The sequence below is a fragment of the Cygnus olor genome, chromosome 14, assembly GCF_009769625.2.
Source record: "Cygnus olor isolate bCygOlo1 chromosome 14, bCygOlo1.pri.v2, whole genome shotgun sequence".
In the NCBI taxonomy this organism is placed as follows: domain Eukaryota; kingdom Metazoa; phylum Chordata; class Aves; order Anseriformes; family Anatidae; genus Cygnus; species Cygnus olor.
The window spans coordinates 17,908-44,738 of record NC_049182.1 but is presented as its reverse complement, the minus strand read 5'-3'; the positions used below and the strand labels follow the sequence as shown (position 1 = coordinate 44,738).

The following is a 26,831-nucleotide window of genomic DNA, read 5'->3' as shown; positions in this document are numbered from 1 at the left end:
GTAGTTAATCCTTTGATTTATGGAAAGTGAAGGGAGAATGGATTTTGCTCTAACCTCTTTCCTGTTGGTTTGAGAGCATGCTTTTATTTTTTCCCTTTTCTCTGTGGTGGTGTTGCTTTTTTTTATTTTTATTTTTTATAGAGTACCCTAGTGGGGAATGGGGCACCTTCCCTCTTCTGAATGATCCTGTGTGGGATGATCTTGGTGAGCATGAAGTGTCCTTCACCATAATTTTTATGTCCTCTTAGGGCCAAGGAGTTTTGTCTGAAAAGCTACGAAGTTTCAGCATGCAGGATCTCACTCTGATCCGGGATGAAGATACTGTGCATTTGCGAAGCCATGAGCCACAGCTGCACCCCCCTGGAGCGAGTCTCCTTGAAACCATTGAGGATTCAGGTACAGAACACCCCTGCTGGGCCACTGTTTGAGGACTTGTATCGTTAACCAGCAGGCGAGGAAGGGTTCCCTGGGCTTCATGCAGGGGTCTCAAAGGACTACAAGATTGCAAATTATCTGGGAGAAGTTGTATTGTTTTCCCTAGTCCTTTCGCATTTACTAACATATGGATTTCTTGGATTATCCATAAATACTGTTGATGTCTCCCTTCTATGTGGTCCTTAAGGATGGGACATTTTAGATCTAGATGTCTTTTCAAAAGTATTTGAAAAAACTTTCTTATTCCTTAGCTTCTTGTTACTCCTCAGGAGAGGAGAGCAGTGTGGCACAGAGGTCTAATGGAACCCTGACAGAAACCAGAACAGACCCATCAGATGAAGATGCAGGAGACAAACTGCCAAAACGTACCCAGAGCCTCAAAGCTCCTAAGAAGATGACAAAAGCTGAGGTAAGCTGGTGTGTACATTATTTCCAGCACAGGTACTGATTTATGAATTTTGTCAGAAGGCTCTGGCTTCGTAGTCTGTGTGTTTAAAAGCTGTTTATATAAACGTTGTTGGACTGTTTACTGCTAGAGTCCTACATCAAAGGACTTGCTGTCTATACGCTATACTGGTCTCTTGCTTTTGTGTTTTTGTCTGTAAGCCTCTGTCATAAGCCATGTCCTAGCTTTGCTTTCATTTAGGTTTGTGTTGAGGCGTGGGGGCATTAGGTATTTTTAATGTCTTCTGTTGACTCTACTCTCCAACCCTTTGGGTGGTTGGACCAGATGATCTTGGAGGTCCAACCTTAATGATTCTATGATTCTCCCTCTTGTCTGTTACAGCCTGAGTATATAATATTTATGTGACCTTTATCTCTGTAACAGCACTTTCCCCTCATCTAAAATTCAGCTGTTCTGTACCCTCTTAAGCCTTTCTAGTCTTCTGCATGTTAGATTTGAAGAAATTTATCTGCACGTTCTCCTTTCTTCTCCCCTGTAGGTTTTCATCATCTTGAGGTTTAGATCATAGAATCTTAGAATGGCTTGAATTGGAAGGGATCTCGAAGATCGCCCAGTTCCAACCCCCCTGCCATAGGCAGGGATGCCACCCACTAGATCAGGTTGCCCAGGGCCTCATCCAACCTGGTCTTGAACACCTCCAGGGATGGGGCATCCACAGCTTCTCTAGGCAACCTGTTGCAGTGCCTCACTGCCCTCTGAGTTAAGAATTTCCTCCTACCCTCTAATCTAAATCTTCCCTCTTTTAGTTTAAAACCATCCCCCCTCGTCCTGTCATTATCTGATTGAGCAAAGAGTCACTCTCCATCTGTTTTATGTCCCCTTTAAGTACTGAAAGGTTGCAATGAGGTCACCCTGGAGCCTTCTCTTCTGTAGGCTGAACAGTCCCAGCTCTCTCTGCCTTTCTTGGTAGGAGAGGTGCTCCAGACATCTGTTCAGCTTTGTGGCCCTCCTCTGGACCCACTCTAATAGATCAACATCATTCTTGTGCTGGGGGCTCCAGAGATAACTAGTCATTGTTGAGTTTATCCCCACCACATGACCATGTGCTGATCCAAGATATTTACAGCAATTCAGATGGTCATGAGGTGTCTGTATTCTCAATATTAAAACAAACCATACATGAAAATAAATGCCATAGTGTCCAAGAGCCATTGTAGATTAATGATCTTTTTTTCAGCTGTTGGTGTGTTTTGTAGAATATGCTTTTTGAGACAGTGCCTTCTAGTTTTTGACTCTTACTTCAACATTTCATCTGGATTGATTTATAAATGATAAAATGCTTCTCCATTTTGAGAAGTTGGGATCCTCTTTTCTTGGTTCAACTTGGACTCCTGATTTTATTTACTTGTAATTTTTATTTAAAATCTTGGTGTATTAACAAATCACATTGTAGAGCTTTTCAGGCTAAACGTTAAATAATTTGGAGGAGAGTGCTTGCTCAGAGCATCATGTTAATTCATACTGTTAATCTGATTTTACAGCGTCCAGGACACTTTTGTATGTGAATAGGTACTCCTTGTAACATGTATGTCTAAAGATGCATTCAAAGTCAGCCTAGATCTTTTTTAAATCCCCTAAAGTTACTTCTGTATTGACCCTTCTTCTTCCTTTTCTAGCATAGTAGACAGGGGCAGGGAGGCGAGAGGAATAAAATTTTATTCCAAGCTTCCTAGTGAGGAATTTTTTAAGTGACTCAAAAATTCTGAAAAGGCAGTAAAGACTCTATGCCGATTATTGTGAATACACAAATTCTGATAAAGCTGTTCGCAGGCATATTGTTTTTCATGCATGGCATGTTCTTTGATTCAAAGAACTAGTTTAAGATGTTTTTACAACTTTCAGAGAACAGGATTTGGAATGGCCATCAAGAAGCAGAAAACTTACAGCAGTGACGTTGCCACTTAGAAATGTTGCTATGTCCAATCTTTTATCAAGGTAGCTGACTTCAATTTTGCTATCACATTTCCTGGTTTTAAATGTCTTTCTCTCACGGTTGTGTGGTGGTTTAGTTCAGGTGTGCAGCTGAGCTCCACCACAGCCGCTCTCTCACTCCCCCTCCTCAAAGGGAAAGGGGGAGAAAATATGATGCAAAGGGCTTAAGGGTTGAGAGACTCAGAGTAGGGAGATAGTAAAGTTTATTGCCTATTACTAGCAAGCTTGAGAAGTGAGAAACAAAGGAAAGAAACCAAAAACACCTTCCCTCCATCCACCCTCTTCCACCTCCTCTCCCTGAGCAGCACAGGGGAACGGGGGAAGGAGGATTGTGGTCAGTCGATAGCACTTTGTCTCCGCCACTCCTTCACGTTCACTCTCTTCCCCTGCTCCAACATGGGGTCTCCCACAGGATGCAGTCCTTCCTGAACTGATTCTGCATGGGCTTCCCACAGGCAGCAGCTCTTCAAAAACTGCTCCAAATATGGGTCTGTACCACGGGGTCCATCCCTCAGGAGCAAACTGCTCCAACCTGGGTCCCCCATGGGTGGCAGCTCCTGCCAGGTCACCTGCTCCTGCGTGGTCTCCTCTCCACGGGCTACAGGTTCAGCCTAGAAACGGCTCCGGCAGGGGTCCTCTACAGGCCACAGCCTCCTTCAGGGCAGATCCACCTGCTCCACCGTGGTTTCCTCCATGGGCTGCAGCATGGAAATCTGCTCCACCATGGTACACCATGGGCTGCAGGGGGACAGCCTGCTCCACCATGGTCCTCTCCCCAGGCTGCAGGGGAACTTCTGCTCCGGCACCTGGAGGACCTCCTGCCCTCTTTCTTCACTGACCTTGGTGTCTGTAAGGCTGTTTCTCATTCCTCTCTCTCCCAGCTGCTGTTGAACAGCAGTTTTTTTTTCCCCCTTTCTTAAATATGCTCTCAAAGAGGCACAAACAACATCGCTTATTGGCTTGGCTCTGGCCAGCGGCGGGGCTCTTATCTAACATGGGGCAGCTTCTGGATTCTTCTCACAGAAGCCACCCCTATGGCCCCCCACTACCAAAACCTTGCCACGTAAACCCACTACAGGTTGCTGTTTGAAGGATATGCTGAGTGTGATTTGTTTGTTAACTAAAAACAAATGGAATATTTAAATAGCCTCTTTGAAACAACGTGACACAAATAGGGTCATCATGTTGTAGTTGTTTTGTCCTATTTTCACTTTGCATCCTTATCTCTTTCTGTTTGACATTTAGGTGCTACAGTAAACTAATATTAAATACCTCTATTTCTTTCTCCTCAGCTTCCAGTAAAAAGTGTGAAAGCCCGCCCTAGGAAGAAAGCTGCAGGCTCTCTTGCTTCTGGCGAGTCATCCTAAGGAGACCTCCCCTCCCCAGCACCTATCTCTGTCCTAGGATTTGCCTGTCACTTTCGAGTGGAAACTCTTCCAAAGGAAGGGAGCTGAGATTGATGTACATAACAGATGCTGCTTAGTAGAGCTCATTCCAAGGCAAGGGGGAGGCTGGGATTCAGAACATGGAACAGAGGATACAGATCCTCAGGAATTTTCTCCTTTTCATCCCTCTCTTGGGGGGAACACTAATATGTCTGTACATAACCTGTTGCTTTGGAATTCCCTCTGTATAATCCTAGTTGGGAAGAATCTTTACTGGGAGAACAGGCTAGGGTTAGAGACACCTGTTGAACAGAAGCTGGAAAAATAATCAGACACTGGAGTTCCACAGAGGTGGGTGGTTCCCTGGAATATCTTATCTTGCTCTGGGTATCCGTCTGCAGCTGTGTGTTGTTAGAAGTGCCCACAACAATTCACCCTCTTTAAAAATGGACCATAGCTGTTATGTCCTTCCCCTTTCAGAAGGTGACTGTTCAGTGCTTTTGAACATAAAGGACTGGCTCATGGGAGGAGTGTGCCAGATTCTAGTTCCTAGTAATGGAAAATGAAGAGATTGGGTTTTATTTTTTTCTGGAAGGTTAAGTGAGGAAATTGAAAAGCTGAGTTATGAAGAAAATGTGCTGTTATATGCACATGTGAAAGAGTAGATACAGATATCCAGAGGAGGTAACTATTGAGAAGGAAAGTTGGTCATCCATAAGATTTTGGTTGCATCTGAAGCTGCTTTTTATTTCAGGTTCTGTTGTTTACTTTGATTCCTGTAAGAGCACGACAGTGAGAGGAATCCCATGTAGTGGGTAAAGAAAGGCAGGGAGAGCATTACTTTGCCATTTAATTGTTTAACTCCATGTCATCATGGTGCTTTTTAATACAGACAAATTCTTTCATTCTAGAAGATTTCTGGGGAAAATCTGGCTCATTAGTCTGCAAGCATACTTGAGAATTTCAGAAGCCCTTGTCTCTTAGCTTTAGGAGATCCATTCCTCAGGGCATGAGAACTGACAAATAGCTGATGTATGAACTTCACTAGTTCTAGGATTCCATTTATGGATTATAAATTGCAGGGACCAGTGAACGCTATTGTACTTTATCAATCTTCTTGCTTTGTCCTACTCCAGCCCTTGCACAAATTTTCTCTGTGTGACCATTAGCCTTGTTTATCAATGCCCTGAGACCTGAGCAATATGCAACATTTGGGACAGAAGCACATTGTATGTGGAATATGTATTGTGGGAGTGAAACTGCAGAGGAAATTTGCATGCATGCCATAGATTCTAATCCATTGAGTACTGGTAAGGGGAGATCCCCTGTACACATACCCATGGGAAACAAGTAGAGTTCCTGTTGTTGAAACTTACAGTGTGGGAGTACCCTTATGGACATGACTGTCTGAATGAGTACTTGATGGTCTTAATCTTTACTGAAACTACAACTCTAGCTGCAGACACTCATGTTTTCTCATGTCTCTTGCTGTCACATTTCTGAAATTGCAGTGGGTTTTTCACAAAGCTGAATATTTTGTTGACAATGTATAGAAGCCCTACTTGCAAGTAAGATTTCACAAATATTTCTGTCCTAAAGAGCCGTCCTTCAAAAGTTTATAATGTTTAAGACTGGGACTGAATTTTTTGTTGTTTCCCATTGTCTTGGTGGCAAACTTATGAATTATTTCATTTTTGGGGGGAAACAAATTAAGTTGTTCTTACTTTCATTTGTAGCTTTTAAAATTTTAAATCTTGACCAACCACATCAGAAATACTTGTCCTGAAGCATCCACAAATCCTTACCCAGGATCCAGAAGAAAACCTTTGATCTGACTTTGAGATATGTGTTTTAAAAAAAAAAAGTTTTATTAGCAATCATTGTATACATGCCTCGCTAGTACATGCAAAGACATGTACCAAAGCAAGAATTATTTCTGTTTCCAATGGAAATTCCTCTCTCCACGAGGAACAAAAATCTTTGCTGAATATGTGAAAGATTCAGTTGTGAGAAATTGTTTACTAGGTTTACTGTGTTGAACAAGACAAAACCATTATTCTTTATACACTAAGTACTTCTGTGACCACATTTCTGGACTTTTTTTTTGTTTGTATGCTTTTTAAACTAAAAATCTCTGTAGCAAATTCATTATCTAAATCATTGTGAGGGACTTGATTTGGAGGCCAAGGATGGGTTAGTCTGTCCTTATACTGATCTTCCTGCCCTTTCCTTGTGCATGTACTGTGATAGTCTTGGATTACTCAGTTTTCATACAGTGACTTTCCAGAATGCTTTCTAGAATCAGTTCATTTGCAGGAACTCCTCCTGCTTTGAAGCATAAGAAGAATTTCTGAAGACTCAATTTTGGGATTTGGATTTGCCTTTGTTCTCCTGAACTAGACCCTGTACTAAGTATCTTTTACTCAGCATTGATGCTTGATGTCATTAGCCTGTGGGTAAGAATGGATCAGTCTTGCCCTGACTTCTTGTACAGGGAAATTAAATGACTCTTGTTATAAGAGAGTCTGGAGTAGTCATGGACTCCATTGAGGGTGATATGAAGCTGATGACGTCAGGCAGCAGAACTTACCTAGAGCAAGAAAATGTCTTAGTATGGACATTATTTTCTTCTAGTACAAATGTGACCATTACATTTTGCTCTGCTTGATCAAAGCCTCTGCAAATCTGCCACCACCCATGTGATCTTTCAGTGAGTTCCTAGATGTTCTGCTTTGGGTGGCATGGTCTTGCATAGAAATTCTCTTGTTAATGAGAATGCTGAATGTGCTGTTTTGGTAAAATGCTTCTATCAGCTGTTCTGTGTTTTCAGCAGGAAATGCTGGAATGTAGTTTCCATCTAGTATTTTCTATGAGCTTGATTGTGCAGTGAAGCAAATGGTTAAATCCATATCTAGCAGTAGAACCCACTGTGTTCAGTAAGCATTTATACCCCTTTCCTAATATGCCCAGGCACAAATAGAAACACAGAAAGATTTCTACAGAACCCTGAATTTCCAGAAATCGATACTTTTGAGTTTTATTTCTTCTTTGCCATCTTAATCAGCAGGAGATGTGTGCCTTAGCAGGAAAGTGGGATGATTATAGAACACACTGCTGGTTCTCTGGCTGCACAGAGCATTGTATCAAGGAGACTTGTTTGTTAACTGTGAAGTGGCAAGGTATGCTTAAGAACAGCTGTTGAATTGAGCTGTTTTCCTATCTGTCTTCCAAACTTGCATGCAATGCTGGAAACTATGGGTTATTGCCTAAGACACAAATCCGGAAAAATGGGGAAAAAAAATGCCCTTCTTTCTGGTGGGGACATTGTATTGCAACATGACTCTGCAACTTCCTGGGGAGATGCTGAATCACATTGCTCTTTGTAACTGTTCAGTATTATAGGCTTTCTTGCTTGACCCATTACGAATTTGTAACTTGCCACGAGGCTGAATCATCTTGTGCTGCTCTCTGAGTTGCCCTGTGAAGTCAGATGTGTGGAAAAATATTCTGAAGCTATGTGATTTCATAGAATGTTTGAGGTTGGAAGAGGATCTCTGGAGCTCATCTGGTCCCATTGTTCTACTCAAGCAGGGCTACGTAGAGCTGGTTGCCCAGGGGTTCCTGTTATATGTGGTCTGGAGCCTATTGAATGTAATGTTTAAGACCTGGTATATGTATAAATACATACACTGTACTGTATGGGGCTGTGCTTTAGTGTTAACTGAGGAGAAAGGATTCCTGGTTACCTTTCATCTTGAATTTGGCACTATTAGAAGATGCTGTAAACATAACTCAGTTTTATGTTATTTCTAGGTTTTGTTTTGAAGCCTCTAGGCCTCAGAAGAGAAGAAATCTAAAGAGGCGTGCAGAGTAACTTTTGAGAACAATTGCTTTGAATGGTAAATGAAGACAGTAAATTTCCACAGGAGCTAAGAACCTGTCCTGTGAGACAGGGTAGGGTGGAAAACGGGCTATGTACAGTACAAAGATGTCCAGGAAATAATCCTGACTTTTTCTGAGCCTCAAGCTATACTTGAACTCTGCATCCTACAGATTAGAGCTTGGTTGTTCTCTTACGGAACTTCTGTCTCTGTCTTACCTTTCTAAACTGGGCTTGACCTACATGCACTTATTCTTGAACCTTTTATCACTTCAGAACAATAAAGTTTGAATTTTTCCTCAGTGGTCAGCTGATCTGTGTGGAGGATCTGATGAATTAAGCATCTCACAGCATTTTCTAGTAGATGTGTTATGCTGAGGAAGCACCAGCAGGGAGCTCCAGAGGACAGATAAAATCTGTGAAATTGAATGCACGCACAAAGCCTGCATTTTTGGATGAACTAAATGCTGGGCTTTGTTACACTCATATGCCAGCTATCTGTAGAATCCCAAAGCTCAATGCCAGAACTGCTAGTGCAAGGAATCAAAATAATATGAAATGAAGGGAAACAATGGCAAACACTTTTTTTTCTGCAATGTTGCAGGTAAATTTAGGTTTTAGGTGCTGCTTCTCCTAAAAATTTTTCTATAAACCCCTTGCAAGTAAACCATTACCTCCTTGCTCTGTTTCTCAACTCCTATCCTTTCATAATCTCACTATATTTCTTATGTTTTCTTTTATTAAGGAGAGGACTACCTCCATTTTGCCTACTATGGAGACATAAAAAAAAAAAAAAAGCTTTATTTTTAAGAGCAACTATTAGCAGTAGCATAGTGTGATGCATTTGCCTTCTCTTGCCGCACGTTCTCACTTTAAATAGGCTTACTGCACTGCACACCCTTTGGACAAGAGCATTCTGCATTTAACCAAATAACATTAGAGGTAACATTAGTGGAGGGCTGCAAAAATGAATGTACTCCTAATGACCGAGCCTGAGTCTTCTATAATATGCAACTGTCTGAGACTGTATCAAAAATATCTGCAGCAACAGTCAAAATGCATTGCTATACTGACTCATCAAAGATGGGAAATTTAGTCATTGTCTTTGCAGGAGGCCAGGGAAGAGAGCTGAGCTGAATGACAAGCATATAACCATAGGCAGTACTGTCAGAGTATGATTCATTGCAGTATTGTAGGAATAATTGCTTGGGTTCACATAAGTTAGTACCAGCATGAAGTAGTCAACCTGCAGCAAAATTCAACCTGCTGATTTACCTTGTTTCTTGTCCAAGAAGATTAGCCTGACGCTTCCATGCAAATAAGCCGTGTATAGGTATCTACACTATATGGGTTCAAACAAGATGGGCAATTTCAGTATCTCTAAAGAAATATTTTATTCCCCTCCACATATTCAGCCAACCAACCAAAAACCAACAACAGTCTTTCTACGTATTTTTATTGCTTTGGGAACAGTAGGGGGGGAAGATGAGCTTTCTGCTTATTATCCAGAGTTCGGACAAAATATTGTACTGCCACACAGGAGATGGATCTAAAGCATGCCTATACTGTCAGGGGTGGGAGGTGAGTATTTCTCTTGGAGCTTTGTTGGAAATTCCCCTTTGGCACACAAATTGTGTGTGTGTATCTAAAATGCATTGAAAAATGTACCGAAATAGAGAGTAAAAAGAACTTTTGCTTGTGTAGTTTTTTTATTTTATTTGCTTGTAACATGCACAACGTAATGAGGATTTTTGCCTCACCATGTAGAAGAATTGACAAGTGTAACTGGTTTGTAGTATCTATATTCCTGTTAGTGGGTATCAGAAATGCATAAATGAGCACTAAAGAATTTTTGCTACCTAGGTGACACACTTCAGAAGAGGTAAGTTAGACTGAAGGATGCACATCTTAATTCTATGTTAAAACTTTCTAGAGAGAGCTGTCAGGACTGTAAGAACAGAATGATTACTCCCTATCAAATTACTGGCTTTCACGTGTGAATGAAAGCTAGTACAACCACCTCTTTCAAATAGATGTTTAGTTATTTAACAATATCTTGCCAGCTGAAGTTACTATTTTACCGAATATCATCTTTTTGCATAGTGTCTTGCCTGTACATGCACTTGACTTCTAAGTGTGTGAATATTGTAGATCAGTTTTCATTAGAGTGCAAGTGCTTTTAACTCTAAATTTTCAAAAATTCCCAGTGCAAGCAGAGCAAAAATGTCAAAAACGGATCAAATTTTATCGAACACCAGAGGAGTCTAGCCAAAAGGAGATCAGAGAGGACTTAGTTGAGAGAATAGTTTTAATTTCTTGCACTCACTAGTTGATTCCAAGTGATTCTTAGAGCTTTCAGGAGCAGGGTGTAGGCAACGCTGCAGAGTGCTGTAAGGCAAACTTCTGTTCACAGTGCAGGTCAGCACCCACGATGCTGTGCCGCTAAGCCTTACCGGGAATCTAGAGTTAATGCTGGTCACTACATCCAGTAGGAAAGCATAGGAATAGGGGATTCTATTGGAAGATTACGAAGTCAGAAAAGTGATTGTGTGAAGATAAAACTAAAGAGAACTGCAGCAGGTTACCTTGAAGAATGACGACAAAAATCTGCAAGGATTTTCAACAGGGAATTAAACTAGTCAGTTTACAATCAGTAAAACAACAAAAAAAATAGCAGGATTCAGTTAATAAATGGAAAATTTGTCAGCGAGGTATGTATTGTCTTTCTTTGGTAGCCTATACTACAATTGCTTCACATAGTTCCAGATTTTACAGGTTATGTAAAAGTTTTATATTTAAGGAAACTAAGTTTTTATCTTAAGTGATGCTTAGTGACTTACCAAAAAGAAAGCAAGTTGAAATTTTTTGATGACTTTCTAAAATTAGAACTAAAGTGTACAGATCCTCAAATCTAACTTTGTATTCATGCTGCTGTCTTTTGGGGAAAGCACTCAGCTGATGGACTCCTCACTTGTGATTCCTCTGTTTATATTATTTCTGAAATGTAGTGAATGTCACAGAGGTAAATTAAACTTCTATTTTGAATTCACATCTAAATTCAAGCATGCTGAGCTATGTATGAGCTAATGTTGGTTGAATGAGAGAAATGGAGAAGCTGAGTCAGATCTAGCCAGGCAAAGGTGGCTGAAAGACCTTCCTTGAAGTGCACAAACTAAAGACTACATAATAATGCTTGTTTCTGATTCAACATTTTCATGACGAAGTTCCAGTTAGCATAGTGCTGATCTAAAGGCACTTAATTCACAGTTGTGAATTGCTTTTTGTCCACCAGAGGGTATAATACAACATAAAAATCACTGAAAGTGAGAGAGCAGAGACTTGCCTGATAATAGCTGAATTGTGACTGGTTGAATGTTTATATTTCCTCTGAGAGTGAACATCCTACTTAAACAGAGAGAGAGGAGGGAAAACTTCAAAAACAAACACACACCAACAAATGGGGTTCTAGTGGAGAAATATGAAGTATTACTGCAGTTAGCCCCTATTCAAAAAGGCCATTTAAGCATACTGGTCTTTTCAATTTAAATATCTTCTAGTGTGGTTTATGGAGCCAATACCATTAGAGAATAACTGCCTTCAAATCTTTTCAAAGTCCATCCAAACAATTTTCTAGCTGCATGAAGCAGCCCTGTGAATGGTAGTGTTTGTGGCTAATTTTGCTGCTTTTGCAATTAAACAATTTTTGTGTGTGCATGTATTTCAGTAGTGTTGCCTTAAATTGTACTTTGAAATCTGTAGTATTTCCTGTAGAACTTCCTGGTAAGAATGCATAGTTTCTATCAATTGGATCTACGTTCTGTGAAAATAGAACTAACTTTAATCTAAAAATACAGATGAATCTAATGGTTACTATGGTAACTTGTGACCATGGCAACAGAGAGAGGTAGTACTCTGAAGAATTGATAGATTTTCTTCTTTTAAGCTAACTGATAGTGCAAGTATTTTAGGGAAAATATTGATTTTTTTATTTGTTAACCATATAGGATCATATGAATACAAGGGATTTTGGCAGTGTCTCCCTTAAGATCCTCATAGAAAAGCTGATGTACAATGAGCTGGATCAGCAGGTGGCGAGGTGGATTGAAAACTGGCTGAATGACCAAGCCCAGAAGGTGGCGATCAGTACAAAATCTAGTTGGAGGCCAGTAACAAGTGGAGTATCCTGGGGACAATACTGGGTCCAGTTCTAATAGTTTCCTCATTAATGATCTGGATGATGGGGCAGAGAGTACCCTCAGCAAGTGTTTGCAGATGCCACAAAACTGCTCCCAATGGCTGATACACCAGTGGGTTGTACAGGAAGCGGCAGGAGGTATATAGGATGTTTGATATTCCATCTCAAAATATATAGAAATCCTAGGTGCATAGCAAGACCGCCTGCAATTCCTTGTGATATTAAGAAAGAGGTCTCATCTGCTGAAGAAAGGTCAAAGACATCAGGAAGTTACTGTAGGAAAGAGGAAAAGGTTAGAACATGGTTAAAGACTTTTTGTTGTCAAACATGTAACATAGATTTGGTATGTTTCTGTTCCATTTTTCCACCATAGGATCAGAGTTAAATGATGTAGTGCCTTCAGGCCAGTGCTAAGTTTCAGCTATGTATTATGAATTGCCTTGAAGCAGTGCAGACCCCAAGAGCCTGTATAGCATTAGAGGAAGCTGTAACCATTTAAAGACTGTTTACAATAAATATTAATATATTATTGAAGGAAGTGGGAATGGGCTCTCATGACTAAATCTTGTATGTAGCGAGTGGCTTTCTATGCCAGCATAGAGATAATGTAAATACTCTATACTAGCAACATTCAGTGTAACTTTTATAGGAAAATGTGCTGGATATGAGTTTAGTCAAAGCCAAATCAGAGTTTTTCAAGCGTTCTCTTTTTCCTAGGTATTGTTGGGGAATCTGGAAACTGAATGGAAATTACAACATTGCAGTTACCACTTGCTAATTGTGAAGAACTTGAAATAAATAGAATCCAAGTTTAATTTAAAAGCCAACTTTTGTAAAAGTCAGCTGTTGTTACTTCTGTATTTGCCCCAGGAATACTGTAGCTAATCAGCAGAGTCACTATGGTGATCTAAGGCCATTACTCCGGAAAAGGGCGGGGGGGAGCGGAGATGCCAGGCCAGACTGAATTGGTTCTGCTAGTCCAGTCTTCTGCCTCTGGTATTGCTCATTCCATGTGATGGCCAGCGGGCAGTGTGGAAATGACACGTGTTGGAAAAACCTGTTCCTGACACTGTTGTCTTTTTACCTGTGCTTTAAAGCATCGTGGTGTTTAACGACTGGGTTCTTGGTTTTGGGGAGAGGAGTTGTTGTTTGAATTCCATCATTAATTTTTTGTAAAGTTGTAAAAAGTTTGCTTACATGTTGCAGTACAATGACTTAAATGTAGAAACTCGAAGGCATCACAATCTTGCGTTGTGCTTGCTCTGTCACCTGGACTCTTTCAAGTTTTTTTCTTTTTTAAGAAATTCTCTCTTGTTAAAAAAAAAAAAAAAAATTAAAGAAAAGCATCTATTATATTTTCGATATCATGCTCTTTTGCTTTCACTTACCTTCTCCTATTTCACAGGACCTGTTGTTTTCCTTCCTTCTCACAGAGCATGGTACAAGTTTTTTCGTTGTAGATGTGCTTTCATTCCACGGGGTGGCAGCTAGTTGACGATTTGGTTATTCCAATAGAAGCAGCTTTCCCAGCCAAGTCCCCCCTCTCTGGCATAAGGGTCATGAATCTGTCAACTCAGCACTTCTGTTGGGGTTCAGAACAGCTGAACCCCTTCTGTTGAGCCTTCACAACAGCTCATTATATTGTATTTGTTTAGGCTGTATCAATTTACTGGGGACTGTTGTAGCTGACAAGACAAAAAGGCATAATCAAAGGCTAAATTTTGAATCTTGCTTATTGATATTGGTGTTCCAAGCATAACTGAGTACAAGTATATGGTGTCGTTGCTAGACAAATGTTGTTTTAATAAATGTTTTGGGAAATATTAATTGAAATCTCTGCCTGTTATTAGAATAGGTTATAGATTTATAGATTTATGAATTGCAGGTATGACATTTTGTTCTTTGCTACTGCGCTTATGTAGTTTCTTTTTTCTCTACCCCTGGTTTCTTCTTCTTATGCTTGTGGATATTTTCTTTAAAAGGCTTATGTTTTTTTATGTTCTCAAACTGTTGCCCTAAATTGTTTTAATTTATCTCCGTGCCCTTCATATGTGTTTAGTTTTCTGCCTTCTCCATTGTTGAATGAAGATATGAAAATTGATACAAAGTCCTACTATTTCTGCCATCTAAAAATCAAGGCAATTCTTAACAATCTGGTTTGTCTTGGCTTTGTTTCCTCATTTATAAGTTGCCTGTCAATAATTAAGTTGTGTCCACTTTCCACCTGTTAACTGAGGACTTGGGTTCAAAACACAACTATATATGTTGAGTGGCCTTTTTGCTCACAGTAGAATCAAGTACTATTATTGATACAGGGCTAAGAGACCTACCTACATTGCAACTGCAAATAACTTCAGGAGGGACTTGGGGGGTATTCTTATGTACGAAGTTAGAGAGTGGTGAATATTATGTGAAGAGCCTGTGCAGAAACATGAATTATTGGTCAAACACTACATAGCTTGAACACCTACATATGAAATATTAGACTGGTGAGGAAGTTGCAGTCCTATGGTACAGGTGGCAAGAACTCAACCAACTTACTGAAATGCCTGTGGTGCTAAAAAAACAGGTGCCTGTTTTTTTGCACAGAAGGTATGTGAAATGAATGGGTAGGGGGTGCAGAAGGATCATGGGAATAACTTCCTGTGGTTGTCATCAACAGTTAGTCCTCTACCAGCTGTGCTAGTGTGTAAAGTGGGCAGACAGGGCTAGCAGTTATAGTGACTGGGATAAGAGAGGAATTCAGTTAGCAGGGTTCTACTGGCATCTTTCTACTTGATGCTTTGAGTAGTACTGAGGTTTTGAGCTGAGGGACTGTGGTCTGCAGCTGTAACTTAATAACAGCAGTAACCAAGTCTCATTTTCAGCTGAAATTCAGCCCGCCTGCTCCCCCACACCTCCAACACACACACACACACATTTTCTTTGGGACTGTGTGTAAGTGGATCCTTTCCCTTCTTGCTGTTGTTTTTTCCTTAACTGTGTTATGAACGTCAGATCTACTAGCCTTCTGCTTGCATGGATATCTTCATGAAGGAGGCAAATTTGCTGCTTATTCTGTTTTAGTCAGCTCAGAGTTGACATTCCCAACCCTATCATCAAGAAGCTGAAATGTGTATGTAATAAATAGGTAGTGTTTGCCTCTATTTCCGGGCATATGCAAAATTGTGTGTTTATTTTGCTCTTTGTGTCTGTGACATTTCATATCCCCACTTTTCCCAGAGAACAAGTGGATTATTCATGTATTCATTGTACACTCAAATATGGTATAACACCATGACCTATACACAATGATTACAGATGCAGTTAATGAGCTGCACTGATTTGGATTCTGAATTGCATTCCCTCTACCGTATTTGTTAGAACACTGGTAGCTCTTGAATTTCAATGTTCTCTTCTGGGCTTGTGGGCTCAAATGTAAAGTACTACTGAACTTCGGAGTTGTAGGTAACAGTTTAGAGATGGTTGGAAGGCATCTTATTCTGCTAGCACAGAAATGGAAATAATCTTTGTGGATCCCAGAGATTATTATCTGGTCAGGAACATTCGTCCTGGTGAGAGTACTAATACCTGTCCTGAGCAGGCATACTCTTTTCTACTGGATGGAGAGGGGATAATCTGTCTTCTTACAAGTATCTAGAAACTATTAGAATTTTCTGAATCATTAATGTCACTTGGCTATGCAAGAGATCAATGTGAAAATAAAGACACAAATAAATGAAGGGAATTGAGTATGATGTACTTGTGCTTCTGCCATTTGATTTGACATGTAAAACCAGACCTTTGTACTGGACCATGCTACAGGTGATGACAAATGAAACACTAAGTTTCATTTTAGAAGTTCTTAATCCACTGGTTCTAAGTGGTATTATCAGGGGTATAACAGTATATACGTGTTCTCTTTTCAGCCTTAAATGTATATATTCAATGTATTGTTATGTTTCATATAATTGTGTCTGGCCATTTGGCTGCTTTTTCTGATCTGTTTTGGTTTGGTTGTGTGCGCTTCATGAGAAGGTTTTCTTGGATGGCATTAAGTGGGTAAAGGCCCTTTTGAAATGGGTACATATAAAGAAAAGAATCAGAGATTCTGCAGAAGAGATGAAGAATTGTTTCAGGGAATACCTGTTTAAACCATCCAAGCAGTTCTTGTGCATGTTTGTGTGTTAGTGAAATGAAGGTGAAGGAGGTCAAAACTTCCAGTTACTTGGCATCAAAGAAATACTGTTCTAAGCTCCAATAAAGCTGGAACAGTGAAATCTGAAACAAACAGAGCTTTTTAGTTAAAACTTTCTCTTAATGAGAATAAATCCTTTGGTACATAAATAACTGTGATTATACATATTAAAATGCTTTTTTCTGATAGACAGTAGAGGAACAATATGATTCCTGTAGGAATGCAAACATGTTGTTGCTATGGAGCTTCTGCCATCATCATAGTTAACAACACTGCAAAAGCTGCCAGTACTCAGCTTGCAGGAGAGGAAAAAAAAAATAAATCATAACTTTAATTTATTTCTACAGAATTCATTAAAAATGTTCTAGCAGTGAAGTAGGAGAAACTGTCCCATCGATGTAATTCAGTTCATTTTCAAAAAGTGAGCTAACTTGTATGCCAGGGTTTATGGTAAATTTCCATGCAGCAAAAGAGCAAAAGCCAGAAGCAGGGAAAGATGTTACCAATCAGCATGTAGGTGAAATCAAGTAAATGATTAAGAGGAACAAACATTAGTTGAGGAAAGTCATTGCACACACACATTCATGTCTGTGGTAGAAGAAAACACCCACCCTGAAGAAGCAACTCAAAGGAAGTTGTTAAGCACAAACAGAAACTATGAAAAACAAACAAGTAACAAAAACAAACAATAACTGGCCTGTTTAGAACTACTCAAAGTAGAAGAAGAAAGAAATAATTGAATATATAGGTTAGATTATATATTCATTTAATCCTAGATTGACGCTCTTATTCTTGTAGTGCTGGGGAGCCATGCATCTCAGATGGATTTGTGGATATAGAAGATGGTATTTTACTAAACTTTATATAACTAGTCCTTTAAATGTCTTCTCATAAAATCTCATTTGAATTTTGGGCATTCTGCCTGAATCCTTTTTTGTGCAGAACTGTTCAGTAACAAACACAGTCTCCTTAAAAGTAAATGCCCATTTCCTTGTGTGTGAGATTATGCGAAGGAAAACCACATACAGTGATCTTTTGTTGCTGCTGTGATGCATATCAAATATGGATTTAACAGTTTTTTTCTGTTCTTTCCATGTCATTAAAAACATGATTTCTTCTAGTAAGAACAGTACTTTCAACTTGTTTCTTTCTTTTTGCTTGTTATAATTCAATTCTTGCCTTGATTTTCCTTTAGCTCTCTGATGATGTGATCCTGCATGCCTGAAATCAAAATGACTTTAGCTGTTAGATATAGTAGATTCCCTTGGTTTTTGTATCCATGTTCAACAGCTTTTACACTGCACCTCAACCCGCATTATTTGTGGATTTGATATATGGTTCACTAATGACTCAGGTTTTTAAGGTATTCTACTCGATAACTTTTCAACAACACTTCTCTTATATTTGTAGGTCTTTCTCAACGTAAGTGTTATATCCAGATTTTTAATTTTCTGAGATACAATTAAATGTGATAAAAGTTCTCAATAAAAATAAGTATTGCTTTGTTACTTTCCTTTTGAAATTGACTGTGAGGGATCTTAAAGTATATAATTCTATGTCATATCAAGTATGCATAAAATGCATTTATCCCAGTATTTCCAGAAATTTTACTTTAATGTGGTAGGTGCTTGCTCTGTGACTATAAAATTTAAACAAAAGTACCATGTCTTCCACAGTCTCTTTGAGGATACTGCTGGTCTTTTCCCTGCAGTAGATGCTGTCGGTTTCTTCTCTGCATTCAACACAGGCAAATGACTTTAACTCCCCTCCACTCTAGTTACTTTAATAAATATGTTTATATCTGTTGTTTAAAAAAAAAAAAAATCTCATTAGGGAAGTATGTTTTTATGGTCTTTGACTGCTGCTTACCCAGAGATCCCATTATTTCTTTTTTCTTTGTCCCTATTCTGTTTTGCTGTTAATTGGAAGATGACTTGTAGCAGAATCATATATGCACAGAACAGGTTAGTGGGGACAGTTTCTGGATTTTGAGAGGTATGATGAGACGTTTCTTGTTGGTCTTTTCCATTGAATACCACTTACTTTGTGGTGATTGACTCAGGCTAGTTTCCCAAATCCTGCAGTATTTTTGAAAAACAAAATTAATCTGTGTTCTTATAGTCCTAATGAGACTTCCAGTTCTTTCATATGTGTTTTACCTGTTACTAGCCCTGTTTTAAATACAGTCTTTCTTTTGATCTCTGTTCTTTCATAGGATTATCAGAAGGAACAAATCTCATCAAACTGACCTTGCAGAGATCTTAATTACATGCTCCTTTAGCTTGGGTGTTACTCATCAGAATTTGTAAAGGTTGCAACTACTTTAAAATTATTTTTTTATAACTGTAGGAAAAAAAATATATTAACCATGGGTGATACATTTCATGCTGCCCTTTGAAAATGCAGTTTCCACTTTCTAGTGAGCTGCACAGCACATGCTGTGCTGCAAAATTTTCATCCTTCCCCTTATTATTGCACACAAAGTAATTATTTTTAGTTTAGCTTGACAGACTGGTGAAAGGAGACCATTTGAGAAGTGAGGCAGGCTGAAGTTTTGTAGAATTTCCCAGCAGCTCTGCACTGAATCATCAAGTCCCAAGAGCACAGAGGCATTCCATAGAAATGTCACGCAGGCCTTCTGGCATATTAATCAGGAAGCAGCAATGAGCTCCCGCTTTCAGACAGGTTGATTCTAGAGTTCTTGCTCAGCTTGGGATCAAAACTGTTAGCATCCAGTGGTAGGACTGTTCAAGCAAACCCAGGATTAAGATAAAAATACAATCCAGACTTAGGTTATTTCAGCCATGGGGAGGAGAGAAGCCTTGCCTCTGGTGATTTGTTTGTAGTGTGTTTTAGTTGTATTACAACCACACTTCTTTCTTCAGCTTTTACAAGCTGGACTCAGTAAAACATGTAAGTCTACCACTATTCTCACATCTGTAAGACCTGTTCTATACAGACGCTGATTTTTAACTTACTGTAGATTTAGGCATTGGTTTCGCTTTTAATATCCAAAGGTCATTTTTGCCTTCAGACTTTCTTTGAAACAAGACCTATGTTTTATTTTGAAATTTTCAGCATAGATCAATCTTGAGAAATAAAAGGAAAATAATATACATTCATGAGCAATAACCTGCTAAAAGGAAGAGATGGAGATCAGGTAGCTAAACTGTCTATAACATTAAATTTTCAAAGCACTTAAAATGTTATTGAAAGCAAAATAACAATAATAAAAATGCTGTTTATATGCTATTAAAAACAAAATAAGTTGAATAGCTAGAAATAAGTCTTGAGAAATACAAATGTGAAAATTAGCAGAGTGAACGCTGTAGAGCCACATTACATTTCATCCTGTGCTATTACTTTAAAAGTACAAAGGGAGATGCTGTTAAACTCTTATATAATATGCAAATGAATTCCTCTTTACTCTGGGAATAAGAAAAAGCGAATTTAGCTCCTTTTGTTGCAACAACCAAAGGTTGTTCCTAAAACATTGCAGTTTTAAAATGTTATAATTGCTAACCTATGGAATTAATTACTGAAAAACATCTAAAATTGAAGGGGGTTTCAGATTTCAATTTAAATATTTGATTAGTTTTATGGCATACATGAATAATCATAGGTGAAAAAATATGGTAAATAATAAAGTAAAAAAAATCCCAGGAAAAGCAGTCACTCCTCTTCGCTCCCTTCCCTACTCACCTGCAAATTACAGGAGTTCAAGAAGCAATATTACCTAGTTGTTGCAGTCCCAGAAAAAGCAGGCCCAGTGAGCATTTAGGACTCCACAGAGGCATAACCAACATACACATACCTGCATAACCTTCATGCTCCACAAGTACATAATGCAGCATTTGCCCAAAGCACTTAAAGATTCAAGCAAGAGCAAGTACAAGAGAACTATGAGGTCACCACAAGTGACAGTAGTCTGGCTGTTTCCTGGAGATTATGGCAGAGAGCAGAATACTCTTTTCTGTCCCACACCCCATCAGGAACCAGAAATGGCACAGTGTTAACTGAGGTGAGTGGGAAATTTCAGGACAAATATTCAATATAGTTTTTGATACAGTGTAGCTACAGTGTCCTATGCTATGAATTTTTCTTGCCTCAGACAATAACAACTTGTAAATCAAAAGCATCAGAAAGACATCTCTAGCAGTTTTTTCCGTAATGGCAAAGTGCCTTGAATCTTTCTTTCACCAGCTTTATAATTACAATGGACAATTACAATTGTCTGGGTTTCAAAAATTAAACTCTTTATTGCTTGCTTTCCAAACTGCACAGATACAGCTTCACTATTGCTTCAGTGGCTGGAGCTCTGGATTGTCTGACTTCAACTTGGTCCTGATATAGTGGTAAACAATGCTACTCCTATTGCAGTTGTAAAAAGACAAAGTGGAAACTGTAAAGGTATGGGGCTAATCTACATATGCTAAAATAAGGAAAAATGTTATTTTGGTTGACTTCAACCTTTGGAAAGAGACCAAGGCAACAATGGCAAGAAAGAAAAGATAATGACCCTTTTCATGGGTCATTAATGACTCACAAGAGCAGAGGAGAGAGGGATAATCACCTCCCCCAATCGCTCGCTGGTCATGCTTCTTTTGATGCAGCTCAGGTGGTTGGCTTTCTGGGCTGCAAGTGCACACTGCCAGCTCATACTCAGTTTTTCATCCACCAGTACCCTTAAATCCTTCTCCACAGCGTTGCTTTGTCTTTAGTGAAGCTATGTTGGCTTCATGTCACCAATCATCTCTCTGTTCTCTGTGTGCTTTAGCACAGTTTCCAGGAAGATCTGTTCCATGATTTTGCCAGGCACAGTGATGAGAATGACTGGCCTGTAGTTCCCCTGATATTTTTATCCTTTTTTAAAAAAACTGGGGGGGGAGTCAGGCAGGTCAATCAATCCTTTTGTCCATACTGTGCTCTGTATACGCAATATGAAATAAGGATTTATTTATTTATTTTTAACTGCAAGACTAATATTAATCTAAAACACTCTTACACTGTTATAATAAATTCCCTATGCTGCTGAAGAATATAGATGTACTATTTCAGTACAGCTTAAATTTAGCACTAGGCAACACTAACCGTATCATTGTAGACGGATGTTGTATCCAGTATTCTCTGAAGGTTACCCAAAGCAGTTCACAGATGAATTTGAAAGTCTTGTGCTATCAAAGAGTAATATGTTGCTGTCTGAAGAGACAAAAACTTACATGAAACCATACTGAATGTAAAGGGAAGCATATTTTATTAGCAGAAACAGCTTTGGGGAATATTTAGCAAATTATTTTTTATAAAGTAAAATATCTGGAGAATTTAGAATATGTTAAAATCAAGAGGTAATGATTGCCTCTGTTAACTAAGAATAGCATTTCGGACTGCTACAGGTTCAAATTTAACTCGAAGTAGCTGTGCTTGAAAGTAGTTAACCTGCTTTTTGGTTTTGAGACTAGATCTAGAGCTAACTGACCAAGTGTTTACATTGCCAAGTGCAAATATGCAAAGACAGGTATATTTTAAAGACTTGCAAGACAATGAGCTTGAAAATAAATGTCAGTTAAATGTCACATATAATTAAATGTATGATCACATATGAGTACAATATAAAAACCTGTGCTAGAGATATTTTTAAATCTTTCTAAAAGATAGGAAAACATTTATATTTCCCACAAATATGTAGCACAGTTTGTATTAATTGTGTTCCTGCACTATATTATTCTCTTTTTTTTTTTTTTATTTTCCTGAATCTTCACAAGACAAAACTTTGACAAATTTAAAAACAGCAGCCTAGAAAAAACAGAAATGGCAGGGCAGGGACCTGATTCCTTCCCTATAATAGGGGAGGAAAAATGTGCTGCATTTCCAGAGCTTAAGATGCCGACTATTGACACACTTCTATTTTCTGTAAACCCTTTCATTTAAATACTTTTCTCAACAAGAAAACTGAAATGGAAACTACTAATTTTCAGCTGATTGTTTTATGATCACAGTTCATTTTGTGAAATAATGGTTTGGGGGTAAACTTTTCAGTCTGATGAAAGAAGGCACGTACTAGCATATATATTCTGAAACACTCATTGTATACTAACCTTCATTAGTAAGGTAAATCCAAGGATTTATCCCAAAATTGACAACTTTCATTGGATTACTAGCTATATCCCTAACAAAAGTGTTATAAGAAACCAGACCTATTCTGTATTTCTCTTTTTTAAGGACTACAAAAGTCCTCCTCACCTTCCCTTTCTTCAATGCATTAAACTCTTGAAGTTGCCTTTCAAAAAAAAAAAAAAAAAAAGACATAAAAGCAGAAACAAAGATTTTGTGCTTTGTAGACCGGAATATGTGATTTTTGTCACTTCAGTGGCTTTTGCTGGAGTTGTGTAGTGCGGAAAACATGTTTACAAGCAGAAGAAAATTGGCAGCATTCCTTTGTGCTTTAGGGGAATTTGGAATCAGCTTGAGCTCTTTCTACACCGAAGGTCCCAAAGAATTTTTTTTTAAACATGCAAAATACTGAAAATATAGATGTTTCCTCAGAAAAGGAGGATGAATATGAGACTAAGAAATGCCCACCAAAATAACACTTCATTTGGCAAAACACGGGGGAATGGGAGTGGAGGGGAAACAGAGACACAGTAACACTGAGATTTAGGTTAGATCAGTGCCCAAGGAATCATCGCTGCTCCTGTCCCTTTTCAGATGCTGTTCCCTTTGATATTACAACTGCTATTTTGCTTTACAGCACTGTAAATGTATAGAGAAATAAGCTCGTGGGGTGGGGAGGGAAGGGAAGCTCTCCGCAATGATATAGAAAAAATCTTACGTAGCTTTGGTAGACCTGTGGCATTACACTTTGCTACACCAAAATATTTCCAAGCAAAAGCAAATTATTTACTGAGGTGTCTAGCTAGCGTTTTAGCAGTGCTAAAAGGTTGTAGAAAAGCAAAAAAATGGAAGCCTATAGAGGCAAAAAAGGAGGAGGCAGGTTGAAGCATGAAGATTGTTTATAAAACATCTGAGAGCCAGAAGGAACTTCAATGATAATGTTATCTGACCTACCTGATAAATACAGGTAAATAGAGCACCTGAACTGGAACTAGCTCATAGTTTTTAGAGAAACAATCTATTTGTTGCTCTTAAGAGCAACAGAGAAAGGCAAATAAATGTAGAAATAAGAAGGGGTTATGCCAATACCTGATTTACATACAAGAAGTGTAATTTCTTGTAGGAAACAAGTCAGAATGCTACTTGTAGCATGCAGTAGCAACAGAATTTTCTTATTGGCATTTCGGATTTGAAGATACTGGTTTGAAATTTCTGTTATAATAGAGAAAGATTGTCTTTTTGCTTCTTCTTAAAGCCCCCATATAAAAAATGGGGCTGGGAGATTGTAGCCGAAGTGTCAACGACACAGAAGAGTGGTTAATCACAGATGGGATCCCCAGTCTTGGTGGTAATTAACAATACAACACAATGTGTAATTTTTAACTCTATCTTGAAGGGAAAACTGTTTTCCCTTAAAACACTGGTCCTTGTGATCTAAGATAATGATTATAATCACAATGCCTGTGGAACAAAGCTGCTTCTCTAATGCAAGCAATATTTCTTGTCTTTTGTTCACTGAGAGGAACAGGCATTGGCTGATTACAGTAGGTCTGTGGACTTTCACATCAAAGAGAACCCAGCAATGTTCACTGGTCATGATAGGTCAGAAGTTCTTAGTGAAAGCATCTGCATTTTTGTCCAGGTTTGTCACTTCCAAACCCCCACATGTTTGAGAGAATGATGTTCAGGTTGTTTGTGTATGCCTGCCTGTACACTTAACATATGTTCACCTCTTAGTTATGCCTTTTCTATCAGAGGAAACGAGGAAATAGGAAACTGTACAAGCGAAGTGTACTTTAAGCTATTTAGCATTTCTTTCTGAGCCTGCCATTCTGCCGTGAAAATTCTAGGCTTACCTCAAATTGCTGGAGAGGCTTCCATAAACTGTAAATTTGATTACAAGTTTTCTTTGATCTAAAGGATTTTTGGGAAAAAAAAAAATCCTCTTGATTCTCAATTTCTGTATTCCATAACTCCATAATGAATTATTCAGGCTTTTTCCTTTTTCTGTCCCCCCAAACTAACCCTGGTTCCACCTTGCTGATAATGACCTTGCTCTACAGGACTACCAACTAAAGGAGCTCTACAGATGCAAGACTGATATCCTTCAGGTCCTGAATGTGGCTGTACAGTTTTCTTCAGAGAGGAGCTGTGAAGATGAGGTTTCTAGGCTCAGAAAACTCTTTTCTCAATGGCTTTGAGGAACTTTGAAGTTTCTATCCATGGTGGGGAAAAGGTCAAATGAATTGATTGCAACCAGCATTTATTTCAGCTATTAAAAAAAAAAAAGTTCATTAAATTAAGAAATGCAGAATTATGAATATTGTTAGTGAGGGGAATTGTACAGAATGTATACTGCTTTCAACTCCAATATGATATGTAGTTGAGCATAACGTATTCAAAAAGTCTCTGAAAGTCATGTGCATGCAATTAGTATTAAAATTTACTCTTATCAAAAGAGTAAAGGGAATTACAGTCTTTTAATTTTTGTGGCAGATGACAGCGTTGACTTCAGCACCCGTATTGAAGACATCATTATGGTGAAGTGGTTCTATACAAATAAACAGCACTTGATACTAAATTTATTCTGTAAGTGCAATGTACCCACAGTCACTACAAGCAGAGAGTCTAGATCAAATGCACAAAAAAAAATCTTCCTTTAAAATTTCTTTCTTTTACCAGGTCTCTTTTTCTTTTTTATTGGATCACATGAGCATTGTCCTTTGCTGTCCTTTTCCAGCTCCGTAACATGCATCCTGTGTATTGGATGTACATCTTTGTGTAAGAGGGCAACACAGCATGGGTCTATCCTTGGATTTAACCAAGGACTGTATGGTCAGTCTATAATATCCCTGCCATATTTCTTGCAATGATGTTACTTGGGCAGTGCACATATGTGTGATGGACTATATCTCAGTAGCATGAACTAGAGGTGGAGAAGGGCTCTGTATACTGGCCAATGTAACAAATTGCCCTTTTCTAAGTTTTAACTGTGAGCCAATAGTCTCCAAACAAAACTCTTCCCCTGGGTACAGGGCAGTAAACGTCAGCTCAAGCAGCTTAACTTGCATTTAATGAGATTCAGTTCCTCAGGTAGCAGTGAGATCCTTTGCTGACATCATGATAGGGTTGTCATGGTTACGAAAAGAGCAGCTGCTAAATACAAAGTATCAGAAAGATGAAAATGGGGAAAATCAATGTCTGAGAAGAAAAGTAGGGTAGAAAAGATGATTTGGAGGCTAGGGAGAAACAAAGGGAGTAGGGACAACAATTAGGGAAATAAGCAGGAAATAAAAGCAAAAGAAAAAAAAGTTCAAAGGTAGATGCCTAGGGATGAATGATCCAGGAACAAAGCAATTGGGAACATGACATACTCATGTTTGTAATTAATGAAAAAACCTCCAAATAAAAGTCTAGAAACAATACTCCCTAACATAAGTCCATCTTCATCTTTTCTCTTGGTAGCTTTGCACATTATCATTCTAGGACAGAATCAACTGTTGTAGAGGTAGGTATGTCCTGATACTGAAGGGTGGCAACTTTTTCCCTGAGTTAGTACCAGCTGGTGGCGTAGGTGAAAAACAGTGCTTAATGCACAAAATGGGAAGGAATTTTGCATAGAGCACTGCCAACTGTGACATCTCCTGTTGTCAACACTGTGGCCAAGCTCCTTTCAAAATCACCATTTTCCAAGATGAAAGCACATAGCCTCTATGCAGTGTACCCCATTTTGAGAAGGTAAAAGAGTTAGATGGCCCTTTGTTGTTTAAGGTGGTGAAAGTAAATTCAACCTTTTGTTCTGATATAAAGTAATGAAGAGATTATTTGAGATAATAAAGGGATTGTGATGTGAATTAATATCATGGTGATTCCCTGAACAAGTGGTTGGGATCTTCAATTAATTCCTGCAGCATGATGGGAGAGCAGGTTTCCATGGATACTAAGCCAGAAGCAGCTTTGACACTCATAGGAAATGTAAGCTTAGTTTTGCTACAGCTTGCTTCCTAAGGAGGGTTTTGTTGTTATTTTGTTAGAGTTTGTTTGCTGTTGTTTTTTTGTTTTTTGTTTGTTTGTTTGTTTTTGTCTTCACAGTGTTCTATTCTGTATTTTTTAAAGGTGCAAACAGACATTTGAGGAATGGGTTGCAAATAAAAAAGTATGATCCCCTTATCTAGAAAACTGAGTAAAATAAATGCAAGAGACTTGCTCATTTCTAAGTTACAATTAGGAATAAAACAAACTATATTGAA

General features: G+C 38.6%; 1 protein-coding gene across 18 annotated transcripts in view; it reads left to right on the top strand.

Annotated features, from left to right (window-relative positions):
• REEP2 (receptor accessory protein 2) overlaps positions 1-26,831 on the top strand; it is a 38,408-nt gene that overhangs the window by 9,336 nt on the left and 2,241 nt on the right. For 7 of the 18 annotated variants that reach the window (XM_040572975.1, XM_040572978.1, XM_040572983.1 and 4 more), the window contains 3 exons: positions 249-396; positions 687-844; positions 24,645-25,723. In XM_040572975.1, coding sequence (XP_040428909.1) covers positions 249-396; positions 687-844; positions 24,645-24,782 — 444 coding nt within the window. In that variant the 3' untranslated portion in view covers positions 24,783-25,723. Of the gene's footprint in view, positions 1-248; positions 397-686; positions 845-2,743; positions 2,837-4,125; positions 20,092-20,754; positions 22,752-24,644; positions 25,724-26,831 lie in introns of those variants that run through there. The other 11 variants (XM_040572982.1, XM_040572976.1, XM_040572981.1 and 8 more) reach the window with 8 other exon arrangements.